Here is a 24,967-nt window from a genome sequence, read left to right on the forward strand (position 1 = left end):
ACACATCACCAAATATGGCCACATAGGAAATAGAGCAACAAGAGCTTTATGTGTAATATTTCCAAATTCAAATTTTAGAAATATGAAATAAAAATGGAATAATCAGTTGACTTCAACAACATGGAATCAAAGACCTGCAGCTCATTTTCGTGTTTTGTTGTTTAAATTTAGGTTTCATGTCTGCCAAGTTTGGTCTCTGCATCAACTCCGGAAATGGAAAAAAGTTCTGCTCGATTTAGAAAAGATTTAGAAAGTTTTAAACCCTTTGAGATGACCTATATCGGTGCCAAACAAACTGCCTTTAGCCTTAACTATATATCCTAGGTGTTCAAACAACAACAAAAAAGGAGTTTTCACTAAATCGTGAAAACTGACATGTCCAATCTAATGCTGATTAGTTTAGTATTTATGGTCACTTACTGTCAGCCTCCAGAGTAACGAGGAGAACAGATGAGATCAGGACAATCAAAAGGACTTTAGAGCTGTTAGAGATCATGATGAGTTCCTGATGAACCGTCCACCTCTGTATAGCTTCTTTATGTTCTGGGTTCTACAGCACAACATATGTGGTAGGTTTACTTCCTGTTTGCTTTCATGGGGTCTTTGGTAAATGTGTTCTACGTACAGTAGCTCATACTGTGAATGGGTTAGACTAGACTAAAGCTCTGACTTCCATGATTTAAAGAACAGCATGAAAACTCAACCTTCACAGATTCACAGACAGATGTTTTCACAGGCACAGGAAAAGAACAGCTATACATTCTGTCTTTACTTTGTATAACTTTTAGTTGTTACATATTTATTACTACCTCTTACAGTTGATTAGGTAACAGTGGGGTATTTCATCCTCCCTTTAGTTGACCTGTTGGCATATTTGCATATCACGTAACATAAGAACATTTTGCAAAAGACTATTGATTGGAAAGAATAAGTTTAAAGTTTGCAGGCTTCCCTGCAGGAGGGACTGGTGCTGTACATATCAGCAGGCTGAATATTAGCAAGCACTATGATTGTATTAAAAATATCTGGATTAATAATAAACTAATTTAAAATCCAACTGTTGGAACAGCTCACTGAAACACGTTTGACCTGGCTCAAATTATTTGTCAAGTGAAGGTCTACAACCCATCAGCAGGACTGGTATCTGCTCCTTTGTGCCAGAGCCCTACAAAATGACCTCCACTAGGCCACTGGTAAGAATGTCTCTGACCAAACAATCAGAAACAGACTTCATAAGGGTGGCCTGAGGGCCCGACGTTCTCTAGTGGGCCCTGTGCTCACTGCTCGGCACCGTGGCAGCTGTTTTTAAACCACCCCCGAAAAGTTCCTCTTGTGGAATTGTGATGGACAGTAAGGACAGTCTTTAATAAAAAAAAAGATAAAATTGTAACATGTACAAAAATAGATCCAAAAATCAGGTCAAATGAACCAAAACTACTCAAAATATTTATAACAGAACAAGACTAACTCAAACAAACTGATACGATAAAGGGGAATTTAAATGCTGACTGACCAGACTACAAAAGAAACACATGGGGCCAAATATACAAAAACTGAATTAAACATAATAAAGTAATACCCCATTACCCCCACATTGCATTAATATGGTACGGTCCAAATGAACTCCCTTTGCCACTTACTGGTTCCTCAGCCAAGGGACTCTGGAGCAACTGCAAAACTCAAACAGAATATAAATTGAACAGAATCATACAACAACGGGGTAAACTAAAGATTGTGTACTAATTTTGGAACACAGTGTAATGGTGAATAAATTATAAATAAATATGACCTATGACAATTCATGAAATATGAATAAAATAATCCAGTAAAAGAAACAAACTTTTCTGTATTCTTTGGCCCCTTTTAGCTTTTTTGGTACATGCTCACAACAAAATTAGCAAATATTCTTTATCTCAGGCAACTGATGGAGAAAAACAAAAGATATTCTTTAGACCACTCAGAAAGGGTTATAAAATAAAAGATGTGATCTTGTTAAGCTATTCATTATACTGTTCTCTTCTAGCTTACATGGGTTTAGCTGGTTAACTAGTACCAAGCTGTGTTTTTTTGTATTTTGCAGACACTTGCACTGTTCTTTATATCTATAAATGTTGGGATAACCTACTTTTTCACCTCTGACTCCCCCTGTATCGAGTCAGTGCGTTGTTCTAATCCAACTTTTGCACCAAATACAGAAGACAGGTTATATGTAATAAAGGAAGGGCTCAAGAAAATGAGAGAACAGTTAACTTTCTTTTGGTTAAAAATCATATATATATATATATATATATATATATATATATATATATATATATATATATATATATATATATATATATATATATATATATATATATATATATATATATATACATAATATTATCATTATTGTGGCAAAACCCAATTTTTTATGTTGACGGGTTCTTTTTAAAGTTATGAAGTGAACTAACTTTAGGTTGAGGTTAGTATTAGAAAAAAGCAGGTAAGGGTTTGGGTTAGGGTAGATGTCAGGGTTAAGCATAAATGCAGTAACTAAATGACGGTCAATGTAAATAACTGCTATGGGTAGAAATACATGCTTGGTGGGGTTGGTGTATCTAATTGCAAAAGATCTAGACACAGGAGAGAAAATAATTTGAGAAAACAATTGCACTCCTTTTCTTTGTTCAAATAAGATTTTTAGGTCTCGCTACGTATATCTCTCTTTTTTGTAGTAATAAATGACATTAATGTGTGGAGCTAATAAAGTTTCATCTAATTTCATTAACCAGTTAGTAACTAACGAGTTCAGACTCATTGATCACAAAAGGTAAACTTAAAAAAATCTCTCTGCTTTTAAACCTGACATTTAGCTGCTTAATCTTTCTACACTATCCGCCTCTGTGGCCACAGAGCCTCTCATTGTGGCGGTCCGTGGTTGAAGGCAGCATAGACATCAGAACTGGTTTCCTCCTTAAGTGCTACATTCCTGTTTCTCTCCTGTATCGTTGGACCATGAAGTTGCTCATTATCTCCAAATGTTGGCGGCTCTATAGGTTGTCCTGGTAGTTTTCTCTCACTGGCTGTTAAAAGATGGCGGCAGGTTGGAGTCTCCTCTTGGTGAATACCTGACCCTTGTGGCAATTTGAATGTCTTGCTCAGCTAGAGGGATTTTATTGTACTGCAGGAAGTAAAAAAGAAAAATGTTTAGACAAGCTAAAGTGTTAAAAGCATAAATACTGGTTCAGTACATTATTGTCCTGAAAGTTCAAGAATATTTACCTTATTTTCTGTTTGCTTCTCTTTCCTTGATTTCCCTGCAAATTGAGCAGTTTGTTAGATAGCTATGGTGCATGATTTTCAACAAAGGTTAAAAGAAGTTGCTGAAAAATCTCACCTTTGCATCCCTGCATCCATATCACAGATATGATAATCACTATGATGAGAAAGGAACCAATCCCAGCAGCAGAGCACCCATACATCCAAAAAATACTGTTTGGTTCAGTTTTGGGATGTTCATCTAAGGGATAAAATAGAACATAAAACTATTTTATTATTACTATTTAGCTTCAGAACAGATTTTCTGCATCAGTTTACCACAAATAACAATGCTGATGACTTCTCTCTTTCTCCGTTTTTGATGATACCCATCAGGCAAATGATTCAAAGCCTTTTTAACAAAGAACAATTTATAGTAATTTTCTATCAAAGGATTCATAGTCTTCTGGGAGGACCTGAAGATACGTGAATACAGTGTTCCAGCAACCATTTCACTGAAAGTAAATTTGGTAGGGCTGTAACTAACAATCATTAAAAGAAAAAAGTATAGATATTTTCATTGTTTACAATCTTGTTATAGTCACTGCTGTAAGTGGGTTGCTCTGTCAGCCAAAGGTATGTTTTAGAGTCTCCATACTTTATAATTGTGTCATCCATAAAATGTGGTTTGATTTATGGGGCATATTTTTGTATTTGACTAAATGGTCAATGTTGGAAACAGAACAAAAAAATATGTAATACCAAATTTTAGGGAACAATATCACAATTTAATTATAAACTGTCCTGACTTGTTTCAGTAGTTATTGTTATATGTGTCTTGATTGTGGAATTATTATTACAATCAGATAAAGAAGCACATATGCATAATAATATAAGCCTGCTTTGATCAAATATTCCTTCTACTGTGATTAGACATTAGACATTGGTTTGTTCATCAGTGGGATAAAATAGAACATAATAAAAATAAATTAATTAATTTATATATTAAGCTTAAAAAATATTTTTTGTATCCTTTAACCATCAATATAAATGCTGATCTATTCATCCTTTTTTTCTTTTACAAAATGAATTATTCATTTTGAAATCAAAAGTCAAACATGAAATTAATAAAACCACATTTTGTACCAAATATATTGCTTTATACCAATCCGGCAAATGATTTATACCCACTTCAAAAACTTACAACCCTGGAAAGCAATGTAGAGCAATAGCAATAATGTTTCTGTAAATTTGGTTTTATTTATGGTGCATAATATCTCATATTATCTACGTCTCAAAGGCCAAAAGGGAATCAGAAGAAAAAATGTGTAAAACTAAATCTTTACAGAAAATGTTGTACAGCTGAAATAATTTAAATTTAAGATTTGAGCCTTAGTTTAAATACTTTTCTCGTCAATTTATGAAAAAGCTTATGTATAATGTACACAGTAGTAACTGAAGGTAAGGACATGTAAAACTCTAATGGGCAGGTAAATTAGAAGGATTGAATTATAAACTCGATCTCCTTACTTTTGTCGTTGTTTATTGTTTTGTTTGTCTCGTTTGTGACCTCAGTTTCGTCTGTAAAAAAAGACCAGATTTATCATCATAACTAGAAGCATAGATGCACGTTAATGTAAGGCTGCTTTGATCAAATATTACTTCTAGTGTGATTACAGGTGCTGGTCATAAAATTAGAATATCATGAAAAAGTAGATTGATTTCAGTAATTCCATTTAAAAAGTGAAACTTGTATATTATATTCATACATTACATACAAACTCATATATTTCAGATGTTTATTTTGTTTAATTTTGATGATTACAAATGACAACAAATGAAAATCTCAAATTCATCATATCAGAAAATTAGAATATTACTGAAGACCAATAAAAACAAAGGATTTATAGAAATGTTGGCCAACTGAAAAGTATGAACATGAAAAGTATGAGCATGTACAGCACTCAGTAGTTAGTTGGGCCTCCTTTGGCCTGTATTACTGCAGCAATGCGGCGTGGCATGGAGTCGATCAGTCTGTGGCACTGCTCAGGTGTTATGATAGCCCAGGTTGCTCTAATAGTGGCTTTTAGCTCTTCTGAATTGTTGGGTCTGGTGTATTGCATCTTCTTCTTCACAATACCCCATAGATTTTCTATGGGGTTAAGGTCAGGAGAGTTTGCTGGCCAATTAAGAACAGGGATACCATGGTCCTTCAACCAGGTACTGGTAGCTTTGGCACTGTGTGCAGGTGCCAAGTCCTGTTGGAAAATGAAATCTGCATCTCCAAAAAGTTGGTCAGCTGCAGGAAGCATGAAGTGCTCTAAAACTTCCTGGTATGTGGCTGCGTTGACCCTGGACCTCAGAAAACACAATGGACCAACACCAGCAGATGACATGGCACCCCAAACCATCACTGACTGTGGAAACTTTACACTGGACTTCAAGCAACGTGGATGAAGTGCCTCTCTTCTTTTCCTCCAGACTCTGGGACCTTGATTTCCAAAGGAAATGCAAAATTTACTTTCATCAGAGAACATGACTTTGGACCACTCACCAGCAGTCCAGTCCTGTTTCTCTTTAGCCCAGGCAAGACGCTTCTGACGCTGTCTGTGGTTCAAGAGTGGCTTGACACAAGGAATGCGACAGCAGAAACCCATGTCTTTCATACGTCTGTGTGTGGTGGTTCTTGAAGCACTCACTCCAGCTGCAGTCCACTCTTTGTGAATCTCCCCCACATTTTTGAATGGGTTTTGTTTCACAATCCTCTCCAGGGTGCGGTTATCTCTCTTGCTTGTACACTTTTTTCGACCACATCTTTTCCTTCCCTTCGCCTCTCTATTAATGTGCTTGGACACTGAGCTCTGTGAACAGCCAGCCTCTTTAGCGATGACCTTTTGTGTCTTGCCCTCCTTGTGCAAGGTGTCGATGGTCGTCTTTTGGACAACTGTCAAGTCAGCAGTCTTCCCCATGATTGTGTAGCCTATAGAACTAGACTGAAAGACCATTTAAAGGCTTTTGCAGGTGGTTTGAGTTAATTAGCTGATTAGAGTGTGGCACCAGGGGCCATCAATTTTGAACCTTTTCACAATATTCTAATTTTCTGATATGATGAATTTGAGATTTTCATTTGTTGTCATTTGTAATCATCAAAATTAAACAAAATAAACATCTGAAATATATGAGTTTGTATGTAATGTATGTATATAATATACAAGTTTCACTTTTTAAATGGAATTACTGAAATCAATCTACTTTTTCATGATATTCTAATTTTATGACCAGCACCTGTAGACATTAGAAAACTGTAAAACCACTCACCACTAACTGTGATATTGATGGTGTGACTAACAGCACCTTCACTTTCACATCCATATTGTCCAGAGTCATTTTTGAGGATCTTTTGAAAAATAAGGAATGAAACTCCTTCCAGAGGCTTGCCATCCTCCCATCCTATTCTAATGCGATTGCTGCTGTCGATGATGAGACGGTCACGTTCGCCCTGTATTTTATACCAGGTGACTCTTGGTGGTGGATTGTTGCAGAATTTAACTGGACAGTCAATCCTGAGTTTCTGTCCAGAAACCACTTCATGATTTGTGTTTCTCAGCACTTGTAGTACAGTGCAGTCCTCATCTGCAGCAGGAGACAACCAGACATAAGAGATTACACACCTGAATGTGCCTTTTGCTGAATTATTAACACTTTATAAACTGAATATTAACAATTAGAGCAAAATCTAAGGACACACCCTGCAACTGAACGCTGTATAATTCACATTCAAATAATCTAACAGAATGTTTGAGATATAAAGTCGGATGGGCGAAGAGTTTCTTCCACACATTGAATTAAAGCTCAGTTGGCAGAACTGTTTGCATAGATGTAGAAAGAATCTACAATAAGGAATATTTATTTTAGAATTTAGGTTTAGAAAGAGGTTTGAGATTGTTTATGCTGAGCGGAGGTTGGTGTTGCAGGAAGAAACGCAAAGCAGCAACTATTAACACAGAATATTTCTTTGTGAAGATGATTATGGAGAGAAAATGAAAAGTACGGAAGCCCAGTAGCTTTAACCTTGAACAATTAGCTAAAGGACACATCAGAATCAACAAGGATGAACAGGCAGCCTTAATGCTGCAGGACTTTCTTGGCCTTGATGATTATTTGATATTAAAAGATACTTCAGTGAAAAAATACACCTGAAAAATAACTGTGATGATATACTGTAACCAGCGCATGTATTAAATTATGGTTAGCTATTAAACTTCTGCTTTGGTTGAAAAGAGTTTTCCCTCATTATGGAAAACTAACATTGTGAAGCTCAAATAGTTTTATAATCTAACAATTATTGCATCATTTGTGTGTGTGTGTTTGTGTGCATATGTAATGGAATGTGTTGTCTTTTCTTGGGTGTTTTTTCTTTTTTTGCTTATACTGTATAGAATCAAACTGTATAAAAAAACAGGAACAGCAAACTAAATATTTACACACTTAGCTAACTGGGTTATTGTTTGCAACATTGAATGTTACTAATTTGGCTATTTGGGACAGAGAAGAATTTCTTTTAAGCTTTTCATGTCTGCAATGCAAGTTACATTTTTTTTAGAATAACAATAAAATAATTGATAATAATAAAAAATTACATAATAATATCATTTCGTGATAAGAATAACATTCTTTGCAGATTTAGTCATCAGTGTTATACCTACACAAAGGACTAATTTCAAACAAAAGACCTGCTAACACACACCTTTTAAACAGCGCAATATCTTATACAATATTACTACATCAGCTCCATTACTCACTGACCATTTAGAATCAGTACAACTGTGAATAAAAAATGTACATCTAATTTTTCTAATTATGACATTAACTCTCATGGTGAGCCAGTCAAAGACTAACATTGCAACACGAGGAAGATACTTTGTTCTACCAAAGTTTAACACTGTCTACACCTAAAGCTGATCTTAAAAATGTATTGCAACTTTATAAATCCCCCAAACCTGCTTCATTTCCTTACTTTAAGACCCCCTAATGTGGTCAACACATCACCAAATATGGCCAAATAGGAAATAGAGCGACAGGAGCTTTATGTGTAATATTTCTAAATAAAAATTTTAGAAATATGAAATAAAAGTAGAATAATCAGTTGACTTCTACAAAATGGAACCAAAGACCTGCAGCCCAGTTTCATGTTTTGTTGTTTAATTTTAGGTTTCATGGCTGCTGAGTTTAGGCTCTGCATCAACTCCGGAAATGGAAAAAAGTTCTGCTCGATTTAAAAAAGCTTAAGAAAGTTTTACACCCTTTGATATTACGTATATATATGTGCTAAACAAAATGCTGTTCATTTAGTCTTAATTATATATCCTAGGTGTTCAAACAAAAACTAAAAAGGAGTTTTTACTAAATTGTGAAAACTGACAAATCCAATCTAATGCTGATTAGTTTAGTATTTATGGTCACTTACTGTCAGCCTCCAGAGTAACGAGGAGAACAGAAGAGATCAGGACAATCAAAAGGACTTTAGAGCTGTTAGAGATCATGATGAGTTCCTGATGAACCGTCCACCTCTGTATAGCTTCTGTATGTTCTGGGTTTTACAGCACAACATATGTGGTAGGTTTACTTCCTGTTCGCTTTCATGGGGTCTTTGGTAAATAATAGCTCAGACTGTGAATACATTTGACTAGACATACAATGAAAAAAATATTTCTGCCTTTGTATTTGTAGATTTTTCTACCTGAAAAAAAGACGCAAAGATCTTTTGAAAAACATTTCATAGATGTCCAGCTGCCAAAGGAGAGAAATAAAAGAGTCAAAGTTGCTAAAGCTCTAACTTCCATGATGTAAAGAAAAGCATTGCCAGACAGGACACTGTCTGGCAATGCGGCAATAAGAATAATTGTCTTGATGCCAAAAATAGCCCAACAGATTTTACTTTCACAAGTTTAGCAGTATGGCAATTGTCATATTGCTCCACTTGTTTCATGCATATAAATTGCTTTATTATACCTATGCAGGGAGTTTTACAGTTTATACGGACACTGCAATGTAAATAAAGCAGAAAAACAGAAGAAGAAAGGGGGAAAAAAAGAAGAAAAAAAGAGAAAAGATGAAAGAAAGAAGAGATAGAAAGGAGACAATGACAAACATTTTCAGTCTGCTTCATCACCTGTAACGAGATGAAAAAAGAACAGCACAACCGAAAGACATGGTACGAGACATACAATAAAGCAACACCTTGAAACTATCGCTAAAGTAATATTATTAAGTCTAACATGTACTCTGTGTTACCTGAAGATGAATGTGGGCTTTCTGTATGGAAGTAAATCTCTGAGTACCTGGAGCCAAGCACCTGTAATTGTTTGTGAGGGTGAACTTGTGCATGTAAAGTTTATCCATAGAAAAAATGCTCAATAGTGGTTGTGGAGAGCTGAAGAGGCACACCCCCCAGAGCACTGAGTCCAGCGCCGGGAGACCCAAAGCCCCAGGCGCCCAAAGGAACCCCAAGAGCAAAGGCACCAAGGAGGGGCCAACCCCGGAAATCAGACCCCCACCAAGGGAGGAGGAGAGACAGCACCGAAGAAGCCCCCCAGCCACCGCCATGCCGGCGCCCCGAAGTACCCTGAAGTAGGGCTGGGCACCGAACACCGGCCCCCCCACGGCACCGACCGAAACGCCCCCGCCCAACAGAGCACCGAAACACGCCCCGCCCCCCGGCACCAAGCCCCGGCGACCGGCCACAACACCCAACGCGACCGCACCACCCAGGAAAAACACACAGGCAGCCCGGCCCAAAGCCGGGGCCCACGAGCATCTGCCGCAAACCGGCCGCGAGCGCCGCGGGACCCCCCCAAAATGCCCCCCAGGCCAAAAGCGCGGCCCCACCCCACCAAGACTGATGCCAACAGCACGCAATGCAACACACCACGCACAGAATCAACCCAAGAGCAGAAAAGCTGCCCGGCGCCCAACCGCAAGAAGAGCAGACCGCAACCGGTGCAACCACCCCCCCCCCAGCAGCCCGTGGGCAGCACAAAGCCAGAGCGGAATGAACCATGCCGCTCCCCCACCAGACGAAGCCAGAGCAGCACAGCCGCCCCGGCCCCCCTACGCGCGCTGGCCAGAACCGATACCACAGAACCGGCATCGGAAAAAGCATCGCCCAGGAACGGGCATCGAATTGAAGGCACAGACACCGAAAATCCCCGAACAACACCCAGCCCCACCCCGAAGTGCATCCAGTCCCGGGCCCCAGGGATCCAAGGCCCCAGGGGCGCCCGACCCCCAGACAGGAGCCCCAGCAAAGCCCCGGCCGGCCGGGGCCAGCGGAGAGGCCGCCAGGAATGAGCCAGCAGCCCCCCGGGCATCCACCCCCAGACCCCAAGCTCCACCAGTGCACCGGTGAGCCCCGACGCCAGCCAGCGGAGGGAGAGCAGGACGGGGGGAATGGGCTCCGCACTTAGCCGAGACTTGATGTATTTGGGAGAGCGTGCAGGTGAGACCCCAACCTGGGAGAGAAAAAAGAAACACTCACACTCTCAATCATGCCTTCCCTCCCTAGTGCGCCCACTCGCACCACAGAAAAAAAAAAGAAAGAAAGAAAGAAAGAAATAATAAAAACCGGACCACCCCCAGCAAGAGAACTTTAGTATGTTTTAAAACCTTTGGTACTAGTTATATCTGTGATATAGAAATTTTTCTTACTTAGTTCTTGCTCTTATTTCAAAGGCAATAATAGCATGAGTTCAGACTAAATCTTTAAGCCTGACCTATATAGTCTATTACAGGTTAACTTAATAGTTATGGTCACTTCCTGTCAGCCTCCAGAGTACCCTTGTATACAGGTTAAATTAATAGTTATGTTCACTTCCTGTCAGCCTCCAGAGTACCGTTGTATACAGGTGAGATCAGAGCAATCCAAAGCACTTTAGAGCCCCAAAAGATCATGTTGGGAACCTGATGAGTTTTACAGCTTCTGTATATTTTATGCCATGAACGATGTGGTACCTTTACTTCCTGTTCCTATTATGAGATCTATCATAGATGTTATCAATGTAGATCCTGCTTTAAATGCTAACAGACATAATGCTACGGATTCAAGAAAAACGTTTCTGTTTTGGCAGCCTAATAAAAACAGAAAATAAAAAAAAGAATAATTAGTTAATAAAATCTGTGTGTGCAGCGGCCAATAAAAAGAGTAAAGCTCTGACTTCAGTAATATAAACAAGAGGGTGAAACAAGACGTTTAATGCAGAATTAATTAGCTAATCAGGTTATAATTTTCCTGTTTTAGTTCAGTTAGGATGTTTAAAAATATCTGTTTGCTAATGAAAAACAAATAAAAGGAAATTGATATTTATGCCCTGTTCTAAATGAAAAGGCTTAATAATGTCCAACCTTTTTGACCTTACTTCAAGGTTTTGTAGCTTGCTCTGTATTAGGATGCCGATCTTATAAAATGTTTGAGTAATTTCATTATTTTAGGACAACTTGTTAACGGCTGTCATTCAGCCACAACATGCACATGTATTTGAGCGAGAAGGATCTTACAGTACAGTCTAGGGGAAAAAAATCTTAAAGATTTTTTGTGAGTGTGTGTTTTAGATCATCACATTAAAAAACTGGTGTTGACATACATTGCTGAATACCCACCCACAGTCTAGAGCTGGAGGAGTAGGAATAAAGGTGAATTTCCTAATTTGCTGATACTAAAGATCAGAGGAAGGAAACTTTGGTGAGCAGACAATATTATTTTATACCTCTTCTAGTCTAGATCTTCTAGTTGATTACTTTGCAGATCTCTCAGACAGATGTAAATACTTTTGTCTTATGCCTGATTGTTCTTTTTTAAAAGGCCAAACAGATGGAATTTTTTCTTGGTTAACCAGAGCTGTGGGAATCCATCCATAGGAAAGGAAAATCTCACTTAGAACCTGCTTGCTACCGTCTTATTTTGTAACATAATACTGGTAAAAAATGTGGCAAAGGTAATCTTTACCAAACTGTCAGAGACAGTTCTCCTGCAATCTCCTGCAGTTCAAACCGAGCATCAGTATGGGGAAGAAAGGTGATTTAAGTGACTTTGAACGTGGCATGATTGCTGGTGCCAGAAGGGCTTGTCTGAGTATTTCAGAAACTGCTGATCTACTGGGATTTTCACGCACAACCATCTCTAGGGTTTACAGAGAATGGTCCGAAAAAGAAAAAACATCCAGTGAGCGGCAGTTCTGTGGGCGGAAATGCCTTGTTGATGCCAAAGGTCAGAGGAGAATGGCCAGACTGGTTCGAGCTGATAGAAGGGCAACAGTGACTCAAATAACCACCCGTTACAACCAAGGTGGGCAGAAGAGCATCTCTGAACGCACAGTATGTCGAACTTTGAGGCAGATAGGCTACAGCAGCAGAAGACCACACCGGGTGCCACTCCTTTCAGCTAAGAAACAGGAAACTGAGGCTACAATTTGCACAAGCTCATCGAAATTGGACAATAGCAGATTGGGAAAACGTTGCCTGGTCTGATGAGTCTCGATTTCTGCTGCGACATTCGGATGGTAGGGTCAGAATTTGGCGTCTACAACATGAAAGCATGGATCCATCCTGCCTTGTATCAACGGTTCAGGCTGGTGGTGGTGGTGTCATGGTGTGGGGAATATTTTCTTGGCACTCTTTGGGCCCCTTGGTACCAATTGAGCATCGTTGCAACGCCACAGCCTACCTGAGTATTGTTGCTGACCATGTCCATCCCTTTATGACCACAATGTACCCAACTTCTGATGGCTACTTTCAGCAGGATAATGCGCCATGTCATAAAGCTGGAATCATCTCAGACTGGTTTCTTGAACATGACAATGAGTTCACTGTACTCAAATGGCCTCCACAGTCACCAGATCTCAATCCAATAGAGCATCTTTGGGATGTGGTGGAACGGGAGATTCGCATCATGGATGTGCAGCCGACAAATCTGCGGCAACTGTGTGATGCCATCATATCAATATTGACCAAACTCCCTGAGGAATGCTTCCAGCACCTTGTTGAATCTATGCTACAAAGAATTGAGGCAGTTCTGAAGGCAAAAGGGGGTCCAACCCGTTACTAGCATGGGGTACCTATTAAAGTGGCCGGTGAGTGTAGGTCAGAAAGGCTTTATACCCTAAACATATGGTTCTGAAAACATTAGTAGGCTATTTTACACACCACAGGCAGTATAAGACTCAAGTGTTCTGTTCCGCAGATTTCTATCGACCATAAAATACACAGTTATACAAATATCACTTTTTCAAGATAATTTCCCCGAAAAACTGGTGCCATGTGGCGTAAAAGACTTACATTTTTTCAAAGGCTCGATCCTAGATTTATTTGACCAATTCTTTTAAGAACATGAAGATAATTATTTACGCCACTGAATCTCTTATCTGGATTAAGGCCAGCAGCTGTTTTTAAACCAACCCCGAAAAGTTCCTCTTGTGGAATTGTGATGGACTGAGCAGTAAGGACAGTCAGCTGTGTGTCAAAAAACAGGGTTCTTTTATTTAATCCAAAATATATACACATATAACATGTACAAAAATTGATCCAGAAATCAGGTCAAATGAACCAAAACTACTCAAAATATTTATAACAGAACAAGACTAACTCGAACAAACTGATACGACATAGGGGAACTTACAGTAAATACTGACTGACCAGACTACAAAAGAAACACATGGGGCCAAATATACAAAAACCTAACTAAACCAAATAAAGCAAAACCCCATTTCCCCCACATTGCATTAATATGGTACGGTCCAAATGAATTACAAATCTTGGAGCACAGTGTAATGGTGAATAAATTCCAAACAGTGAGATTGCTCTGTAAATAAAACCCTGTATGAAGAACTAAATTGCATAAATTGTGTTTGTTTAATTGCTATGACCTATGACAATTTAGGAAATATGAATGAAATAATGCAGTAAAAGAAACAAACTTTTTTGTGTTCTTTGGCCCCTTTTAGCGTTTTTTTTTGGTACATGCCCACAGCAAAATTAGCAAATATTGTTTATCTCAGGCAACTGATGAAGAAAAACAAAAAATATTCTTTAGATCGCTCAGAAAGGATTATAAAATAAAAGATGTGATCTCGTTAAGCTATTGATTATACTGTTTTCTTCTAGCTTACATGGGTTTAGCTGGTTATCTACCATCAAGCTGTGGTTTTTGTATTTTGCAGACCCTTGCACTGTTTTTTATATTCACAATGGTGGGATAACCAACTTATTAACTAGTATTAGTTATGATGAGGTTAGTATTAGAAATAAACAGGTAAGGGTTTGGGTTAGAGTAGATGTCAGGGTTAAGCATAAACGCAGTAACTAAATGACCGTCAATGTAAATAACTGCTATGGCTAGAAATACATGCTTGCTGGGGTTGGTGTATCTAATTGCAAATGATCTAAACACAGGAGAGAAAATATCTTGAAAAAACAATTGCACTCCTTTTCTTTGTCCAAATAAGATTTTTTGGTTCGCTGCGTATATCTCTCTTTTTTGTAGTAATAAATGACATTTATGTGTGGAGCTAATAAAGTTTCATCTGATTTAATTTACCAGTTAGTAACTAACAAGTTCAGACTCATTGATCACAAAAGGTAAACTAAAAAAATCTCTCTGCTTTTAAACGTGACATTTAGCTGCTTAATCTTTCTACTCTATCCGCCTCTGTGGCCACAGAGCCTCTCATTGTGGCGGTCCGTGGTTGAAGGCAGCATAGACATCAGAATTGGTTTCCTCCTAATGTGCTACATTCCTGTTTCTCTCCTGTATCGTTGGACCATGAAGTTGCTCATTATCTCCAAATGTTGGCGCTCTATAGGTTGTCCTGGTAGTTTTCTCTCACTGGCTGTCGAAAGATGGCGGCAGGTTGGAGTCTCCTCTTGGTGAATACCTGACCCTTGTGGCAATTTGAAGGTCTTGCTCAGCCAGAGGGATTTTATTGTACTGTAGGAAGTAAAAAAGAAAAATGTTTAGACATGCTAAGGTGTTAAAAGCATAAATACTGGTTCAGTACATTATTGTCCTAAAAGTTCAATAATGTTTACCTTATTTTCTGTTTGCTTCTCTTTCCTTGATTTCCCTGCGAATTAAGCAGTTTGTTAGATAGCTCTGGTGCATGATTTTTCAACAAAGGTTAAAAGAAGTTGCTGAAAAATCTCACCTTTGCATCCCTGCATCCATATCACAGATATGATAATCACTATGATGAGAAAGGAACCAATCCCAGCAGCAGAGCACACATACATCCAAAAAATACTGTTTGGTTCAGTTTTGGGATGTTCATCTAAGGGATAAAATAGAACATAAAACTATTGTATTATTACTATTTAGGTTCAAAACAGATTTTCTGCATCAGCTTACCATCGATACCAATGCTGATAACTTCACTCCTTCTCCTTTTTTGCTGAACCCATCAGGCAAATGATTCAAACCCTTTTTAACAAAGAAAAATTTATAGTAATTCACTATCAAATGATTCATAGTCTACTGGGAGGACATGAAGATACGTGAATACAGTGTTCCAGCAACCATTTCACTGAAAGTAAATTTGGTAGGGCTGTAACTAACAATCATTTTAGTAATCTGTTACTATGGCAGGTAATTTTTTTTTTTTTTTCAGGTTTTTCAGGTTCATTTCAGGAGAAAAAAAAATGTAATACCAACATTTTAGGGAACACAATCATACAATTATGAACTGTCCTTACTTGTTTCGGTAGTTATTGTTATATGTGTCTTGGTTGTGGCCTCCATTTCCTCTGTAATACAGTATATATATAAAAAAAACTTTTATTATTACAATGAAATAGAGAAGCACAAATGCATAACATTGTAAGCCTGCTTTGATCAAATATTACTTCTAGTGTGATTAGACATTACACTTTGGTTTGTTCATCTGTGAAATAATATAGAACATAATAAAAATAAATCAATTAAATTATATATTCAGCTTAAAAATATATTTTTTGTATACTTTAACCGTTAATAGAAATGCTGATCTCTGCATCCCTTTTCTCTTTACAAAATATTTTTTTTTCATTTTGAAATCAAAAGTCAAACATGAAATTACCAAAACCACAACATTTGGTACCAACTATATATTGCTTTATACCCATCCGGCAAATGATTCATACCCAGTTATGTTAATATAAGGAGAAAACTGTAAAACCACTCACCAATAACCGTGATATGGATGACATGACTAAGACTGCCTTCACTTTTACATCCATATCTTCCAGTGTCAATTTTGAGGATCTTTTGAAAAATAAGGAATGAAACTCCTTCCAGAGGCTTGATCTCCTCCCATCCTATTCTAATGCGATTGTTGCTGTTGATGATGAGACGGTCACGTTCGCCCTCTATTTTATACCAGGTGACTCTTGGTGGTGGATTGTTGCAGAATAGAACTGGACAGTCAATCCTGAATTTCTGTCCAGAAACCACTTCATGATTTGTGTTTCTCCGCACTAGTAGTTCTGTTGTACAGTCCTCATCTGCAGCAGGAGACAACCAGACATATGAGATTACACACCTGAATGTGTCTGTTACTGAATTATTAACACTTTATAAGCTAAATATTAACAATTAGACCAAAATCTTAGGACACACCCTCCAACGGAACGCTGTATAATTCACATTCAAATAATCTAACAGAATGTTTGAGATATAAAGTTGGATGGGTGAAGATTTTCCTCCACACATAGAATTAAAGCTAGGTTGGCAGAACTGTTTGCATGGATATAGAAATAAAAGGAACAATAAGGAATATTTATTGTAGAAATTAGGTTTAGAAAGAGGTTTAAAATTGTTTATGCTGAGAGAAGCAACTATTAACACAGAAAATTTCTTTGTGAAGATGATTATGGAGAGAAAATAAAAAGTACGGAAGCCCAGTAGCTTTAACCTTAAACAATTAGCTAAAGGACATAGCAGAATCAACAATGATGAACAGGCAGCCTTAATGCTGCAGGACTTGCTTGGCCTAAATGATTGTTTGGTATTAAAAGATCTCTGAAAGATACCTGAAAAATAACTGAGATGATATGCTGTAACCAGCGCATGTTGTCTTTTCTTGGGTGTTTTTTTCTTTTTTGCGTATACTGTATAGAATCAAACTGTATATAATAAAACAGACACAGCAAACTAAATATTTATACAAATAGCTAACTGGGTTGTTGTTTGCAACAATAAATGTTACTAATCTGGCTATTTGGGACAGAGTAGAAATGCTTTTAACCTCTTCATGTCTTTTAGAATAAAAATAAAATAATTGATAATAATAAAAAATTACACAATAATATTATTTCTTAATAAGAATAACATTCTTTGCAGGTTTAGTCATAAGTGTTTTACCTACTCAAAGGACTGATTTCAAACAAAAGACCCGCTAACAGTCACTTTTTAGACACCACAGTATTGTATACGGTATTACCACATCAGCTCCATTGCTCACCAGAGATGGAAAGTAACGAAGCACAAATACTTCATTACTGTACTTAAGTAGATTTTTCTGATATTTTTACTTTACTACTTATTTTTATGGCGACTTTTTACTTCTACTCCTTACATTTTTACACAAATATCTGTACTTTCTACTCCTTACATTTTTAAAAACTGGCTCGTTACTTTAGTTTTGAATCATTTCAATGGAGTTACCGTTATTATTTTTCACATCATCAATAGTAAAATTCAGTCTAATTGGATGGGAATCTACGTTGCATTTGACGCACCACTACAAGATGAATCGACAGATTCGGCGGTATTCATTCGCGGCAAATCATTGCAGCTTGGTGGCGGTGGCGTTAGCATAGTAGTATGGACGACGATGATTGAAAATGAACACAACGGAAATCTAGTCCTATTGGCAGACATCCATTTAAAATGTAGGCAACGGCATGAAAAAAGTGGTTTCTACTTTTACTTTTATACTTTAAGTCAATTTACAAGCCTGTACTTTGTTACTTTTATTTGAGTAAAGAAGTTTAATCAGTACTTCCACTTTTACCAGAGTATTTTTTAACACAAGTATCTGTACTTTTACTCAAGTATGGAAAGTGAGTACTTTTGCCATCTCTGTTGCTCACTGACAATTTAGAATGAAACACAGCTTTTCTGATTATGAGATTATTCAGTCTCATGGTGAGCCAGTCAAACACTAACATTGTGATACTAGGAAGATACTTTGTTCTACTAAAGTTTAACACTGTGTACCCCTAAAAGCTGATCTTAAAAAATGTATTGCAATTTTAAAAATCCCCCAAACCTGCTTCATTTCCTTGCTTTAAGACCCCCTAATGTGGTCAACACATCACCAAATATGGCTAAATAGGAAATAGAGTGACAAGAGCTTTATGTGTAATATTCCTAAATTAAAAATTTAGAAATATGAAATAAAAATAGAATAATCAGTTGACTTCTACAACATGGAATCAAAGACCTGAAGCCCAGTTTCATGTTTTGTTGTTTAATTTTAGGTTTCATGTCTGCCGAGTTTAGTCTCTGCATGAACTCCGGAAATGGAAAAAAGTTCTGCTCGATTTAGAAAAGCTTTAGAAAGTTTTAAACCCTTTGATATGACTTATATCTGTGCTAAACAAACTGCAGTTTATTTAGTCTTAACTATATATCGTAGGTGTTCAAACAAAAACAAAAAAGGAGTTTCACTAAAACGTGAAAACTGACATGTCCAATCTAATGGTGATTAGTTTAGTATTTATGGTTACTTACTATCAGCATCCAGAGTAACGAGGAGAACAGATGAGATCAGGACAATCAAAAGGACTTTAGAGCTGTTAGAGATCATGATGATTTCCTGATGAACCGTCCACCTCTGTATAGCTTCTGGGTTCTACAGCACAACATATGTGGTAGGTTTACTTCCTGTTTGGTTTCATGGGGTCTTCGGTAAATAGTAGGTCATACTGTGAATGCATTAGACTAGACATACAATAGAAAAATATTTCTGCTTCTGCATTTGCAGATTTTTATACCTGGAAAAAAGACGCAAATATCTTTTGAAAAACATTTCATAGATTTCCAGCTGCCAATGGCGAAAAAATAAAAGAGTTAAAGTTTCTAATGCTCTGACTTTCAGGATGTAAAGAACAGCATGAACAAAGGGGTCGATTGTTCCAGGCAAATGACAGAAGAGGGCCCAAAATTGACACTCTGACCATTTAAAATACAGAAAATATTTTTGATAAATATATTTAATCTAAGAGTACCTAAATATATAAATATATCTGCATTATGCAAGGCAAGGCAAGGCAAATTTATTTGTATAGCACAATTCAGTACAAAGACAATGCAAAGTGCTTTAAATGTTTAAAATTTGTAAAATAAAACAGGATCAAAGCAAGTAGGAAAAAAAATACATAAATAAAATAGTATAAAATAAAAAATGCAGAAACAAAAAAGAAAATTAAAAACAGTTGGACTAAAAAAAAATAAAAAAGTTAAACTAATGATGTTTCATTTAAATGTTTAACTAGAACAGTCGAAGGCAACCCTAAACAAATGTGTTTTTAGTCTTGATTTAAAGGAACTCAGGCTTTCCACACTTTTAGTTACATTTAGGTACATTAGGTATGTGTAATAAGTTGTCTTTAACATTAGAACTCCCCCCACCCCAACATAAAATGGTTTGACCAGGATAACGACCTGCTGCAAAGTTTGTGTCATTACAAAGTAAGAATGCAAAAAGACTGTGTTGTCCCGGGTCGCTAGCAAAGCTGTCAGCTGGTCCATGTATAGAGATGAAAATGCCCTCGTCACATTTCTGCTTTGGCCCCTCAGATAATTAAGTCTACAATCTGCACTGGTGATAGCACTAATTTTAGGCACTGATGATATCACACTGGCATTGAAGCAGAATTATTTGGACAGACAGCTGATTATAGACACAGATCAGCTTTGCTCCGTTCATCAATCTGCAGCATCAGTGAAAACCTGAATGAAATTCTTCCTCATAGTCAGAAAAACCATGTAGGTTGATTTGCTATTCTGCTGAAGCAAAAATGAACACAAGAATTGGAAAAGAAACCCAGTCTAACCACAATCAGGGTGTAGCTGCACATCAAAAACCCAGGTTCACCCAGACTTCCCTAATTTAAAGAGCACCTTGTTACACACCACCATGAGCAACATAGATATATTCAACTTTGAATTATTCATTTGTTTAATTAAAATGTCATATATGTGGATTTTGAAGGCATGAATGAAGTAATTAAATAATAACTTCATTTTAGATGATTTAGTAACATTACAAATTTAACACATACAAATGTTTTGCAAATATATAGAATGTATGTAAGAAGTTCAGCAGATCAGAAGCATCAAAAATCCTCACTGTTCTAGAATATCACTGACATAATTTATTTATTTCTGCAGACTGGTGTAATATTTGCATAGATTTCATCAGACGACCGGTGACATAGATCAGCTGTCCTCCTGCATCTTCCTGCAAAATGGATAAGAAGAATAATCGGTTACTGCCCCCTAAATCATGCTAAGTAGCATTTTGCTGTAAGATCTTCTGCATTAGGGAATTGCAAAGTAAGCATCAAAATGTCTTACCTCTAAGCACTTTCTGGGAAATGATGCAAATAAAAATCCCTATTATTAAAAAAGACCCAATTCCAACAACATAGTACATGTAATTCCAAAATACATCCAAAGCTACCGTGTTCTCTGCAAGATAAAAAGAAAAAAGAAAATTAAATCAGAATCAGAGAAACATGATTGTTTATTTTTTGCTTAAGGTTGTTTACAACGAGAATATAAACCAGATAAGGAGGTAGTAAGAGGTTCAAAACTGAGGTTAAATTTGTTCCAAGTTGAAAAATTTGGTGTTTTTTTTGGTTCAGTATTTTTAAAGTGATGGTTTAATATTTATTATCTAAGTTGGAATATGAATAAATATGTATTTGCTTATAATTTGTAGAAACCAGGCATAAAAACCAATACAATTTGATTGCTAGAGGAACTTTCATGATCTCAGCACTGATGTGTCAGATCCCTCATTCCACACACCTGCTTCGCTTACCTGCTCATCTTATCCACCTGCATTAGTCACTATATAACCAGCCCTCAGACAAGTAATCCGTGCCAGATTATTTCGAGCTTTTGGTGAGACTTAGTCCAGTCTTCTTGTGTTCTGACTCCCTGATCCTGCCTCTCGACCTCTGAGCCTGAATATTCCAGTCTGATCTGTTTGCCTGACCTGTCTTCCGACCCCTGCTGGATCTTTGCCTGCTTGTGTACTAACCAAACTATTTCCCGACCACTGAGCCTGTCTGCCCTCATCCAACCTTTCAACCACACTGCGTACCGTACCTGGAACAATGACCTGACTCCACCCTGGATTCTGCTTTGGCACGTCTCTGACCTCCTGGCTCTGACAACCAACAACGTCATTAACATCGGCTTTGGCTTCAACCTTTGGATCATCCTACCTACCTTCGTCTGCTCGGTTCTAATCTCCTGCCTGTCCTGTATGACCTCTGAGACATCAGTGTCTGGGACTATGTGCGGCGACCTCTGCTCCGCATTGGCAGCCAGCCGGTCACAACGATTCTCTGCCTCTGGACTCACACTGAAGTATAAAACCAGGTTAGTGCCTCACACGTTCAGGATCATTCACTTCTAGAGAGACGTGGAACCTTCTGTCTATCCCCAAAAAGGTTCCTGCCTTAGACGCTAAAGCCGGGTACTCGGCTTCTGTTGTCAATAAATGTTCTGAGAAATCTAAATGTTTGTCCCCTTTGAATACTGGATCCTTGAGTTCTGAGTCAGTCAAGGACTCAGTAAATAGTAAATCAGCACAAGAGCCAATTCAGTACACAGCCATTTTAATGTGTCCCGAGCTGTGAGCCGAGTTAGAATAAAGCCTTGCCGTCTAGAAACAAATCCTCCAAAAAGGTTTTAGAGGTTCATAACCTCCAGAGCTTCATACCTTGGAACTTACTGATCCCTTTTTTAAATGAACAAAGAAAACATGTGTGATAAATTGATTCTATTGATCAATTAAATTAGCTTTTTTATGAACGTTACATCTTTTGTAATAATTGGAATTTCTCATTCATTATCCTCCTCCTTCAGAGTCCGTAGTTCAGAGTGACATCATCTTGTCCCTTTTTGTTCTAAGATGTATACATAAAACTCATAAACCAGTTTACTGTATAATAGCTGCAAACATACGGTGTGCTGTGTTTTCATTTTATACAATCGCAGGGCCTGACAAATTATTTTTACAATCATATTGGATTTGGCTGCACTTCGAAATTAACATCAACTTTCAGAAAGGATTAAAAACAATTTCCCTCATTTAATATCATAAAATAAAAAAAATAATCAGATACTTAAGCCATATCATGCCCAAGTAAAATGGTTTTTAGATTATAGTTAATTATTTGCCATCTACAGTCAGTTTATGAAACACAAATTATGAACACTTACAGCTGAAGAGTTTCCAGAGTGTAAAAATGCTGTTTTTGCAATATATATATATATATATATATATATATATATATATATATATATATACACTATATTGCCAAAAGTATTTGCTCACCTGCCTTGACTCACATATGAGCTTAAGTGACATCCCGTTCCTAATCCATAGGGTTCAATATGACGTCGGTCCACCCTTTGCAGCTAGAACAGCTTCAACTCTTCTGGGACGGCTGTCCACAAGGTTTAGGAGTGTGTTTATGGGAATTTTTGACCATTCTTCCAGAAGCGCATTTGTGAGGTTGCACACTGATGTTGGACGAGAAGGCCTGGCTCTCAGTCTCCGCTCTAATTCATCCCAAAGGTGTTCTATCGGGTTGAGGTCAGGACTCTGTGCAGGCCAGTCAAGTTCATCCACACCAGACTCTGTCATCCATGTCTTTATGGACCTTGCTTTGTGCACTGGTGCACAGTCATGTTGGAAGAGGAAGGGGCCAGCTCCAAACTGTTCCCACAAAGTTGGGAGCATGGAATTGTCCAAAATGTCTTGGTATGCTGAAGCATTCAGAGTTCCTTTCACTGGAACTAAGGGGCCAAGCCCAGCTCCTGAAAAACAACCCCACACCATAATCCCCCCTCCACCAAACTTTACACTTGGCACAATGCAGTCAGACAAGTACCGTTCTCCTGGCAACCGCCAAACCCAGACCCGTCCATCAGATTGCCAGATGGAGAAGCGCGATTCGTCACTCCAGAGAACGCGTCTCCACTGCTCTAGAGTCCAGTGGCGGCGTGCTTTACACCACCGCATCCGACGCTTTGCATTGCACTTGGTGATGTATGGCTTGGATGCAGCTGCTCGACCATGGAAACCCATTCCATGAAGCTCTCTGCGCACTGTTCTTGAGCTAATCTGAAGGCCACATGAAGTTTGGAGGTCTGTAGTGATTGACTCTGCAGAAAGTTGGCGACCTCTTCGCACTATGCGCGTCAGCATCCGCTGACCCCGCTCCGTCAGTTTACGTGGCCTACCACTTCGTGGCTGAGTTGCTGTCGTTCCCAAACACTTCCATTTTCTTATAATACAGCTGACAGTTGACTGTGGAATATTTAGGAGCGAGGAAATTTCACGACTGGATTTGTTGCACAGGTGGCATCCTATCACAGTTCCACGCTGGAATTCACTGAGCTCCTGAGAGCGACCCATTCTTTCACAAATGTTTGTAAAAACAGTCTGCATGCCTAGGTGCTTGAATTTATACACCTGTGGCCATGGAAGTGATTGGAACACCTGATTCCAATAATTTGGATGGGTGAGCAAATACTTTTGGCAATATAGTGTATATATATATATATATATATATATATATATATATATATATATATATATATATATATATATATTATTTTTATTTATTCATTATTATTTTTTTTTTGCTTTATAGATAAATAGTTTGCTGTTCTGATCCCAGATCTGCTCACCAGCTACTCACCATTGACTGTGATATTTATGACGTGGCTCACACTGCCTTCACTTTCACACTGATATCTTCCAGCATCACTTTCATTGAAATTTTGGAAAATAAGGTACGAGCTCCCTTCCAGTGGTTTTCTCTTCTCCCACCCAATTTTAATGCGATCGCTGCCATTGATACTGAGACGAGTGAATTTTTCCTCTATTTTATACCAGATGACAGTTGGTGGTAGGTTGTTGCAGAGTACAGCTGGGCAGTCAATCCTCAGTTCTTGTCCAGGAAAGGCCTCATAAACTGTGTTTCGCCAAACTTTTAGTTCTGTTGTGCAGTCTTCACCTGCAACAGGAGACAACCAAACATAAGAGATTAGAAACCTTGGTGCTTCTTTTGCGACATTACACTTTAAAAACATGACCTTTGTCAAGATTTTTGGAAACACTAACTGGACAATGCAACTGTATATTATAATATACATATTCATTAAGAAACATTCCCACCTTTACCTATGGTGATGAGATCTGCGTAATGACTGAAAGGACAGGATTACAAATACAAGCGCCCAAAATGAGTTTCCTTCGAAGGGTGCGCCACCCTTCGAGATCGGATGAGGAGCTCATTTAGCTCGGAGTAGAGTCGTTGCTCCTCCATGTCGAAAGGGGCCAGCTGAAGTTGCTCGGGCATCTGTTTCGAATGCTTCCTGGTCGCCTCCCTTGGGAGGTGTTCCAGGCATGTCCCATTGGGAGAAGGCTTCGTGGAAGGCCCAGGACACGCTGGA

General features: G+C 38.0%; 1 protein-coding gene across 1 annotated transcript; it reads right to left on the reverse strand.

The window, feature by feature from the left end:
- Positions 1–2,467: 2,467 nt before the first annotated feature.
- LOC119776199 (B- and T-lymphocyte attenuator-like) lies at positions 2,468–19,070 on the reverse strand. Its single transcript, XM_038274486.1, has 6 exons — positions 18,995–19,070; positions 16,444–16,761; positions 15,976–16,026; positions 15,432–15,554; positions 15,316–15,350; positions 2,468–3,160 (listed from the first exon to the last, which is right to left on the reverse strand). Exons 1-6 carry the CDS (start codon positions 19,068–19,070, stop codon positions 3,056–3,058), a joined length of 708 nt encoding a protein of 235 aa, XP_038130414.1. The 3' UTR covers positions 2,468–3,055.
- Positions 19,071–24,967: the final 5,897 nt, after the last annotated feature.

The sequence above is a fragment of the Cyprinodon tularosa genome, unplaced genomic scaffold (genome assembly GCF_016077235.1).
Source record: "Cyprinodon tularosa strain WSP-4 unplaced genomic scaffold, ASM1607723v1 ctg919, whole genome shotgun sequence".
NCBI lineage: Eukaryota > Metazoa > Chordata > Actinopteri > Cyprinodontiformes > Cyprinodontidae > Cyprinodon > Cyprinodon tularosa.

Bases quoted from the DNA above. Each gene is read 5' to 3' on its own strand.
- LOC119776199 (XM_038274486.1), bottom strand. From the start codon at position 19,070: ATGATCTCTAACAGCTCTAAAGTCCTTTTGATTGTCCTGATCTCATCT. The intron at 16,027-16,443 runs GTGAGTGGTTTT...ACTGTATTACAG, and splicing joins CATCCATATCACGGTTATTG to AGGAAATGGAGGCCACAACC. The intron at 15,555-15,975 runs GTAAGGACAGTT...TTTATCCCTTAG, and splicing joins AACAATAACTACCGAAACAA to ATGAACATCCCAAAACTGAA.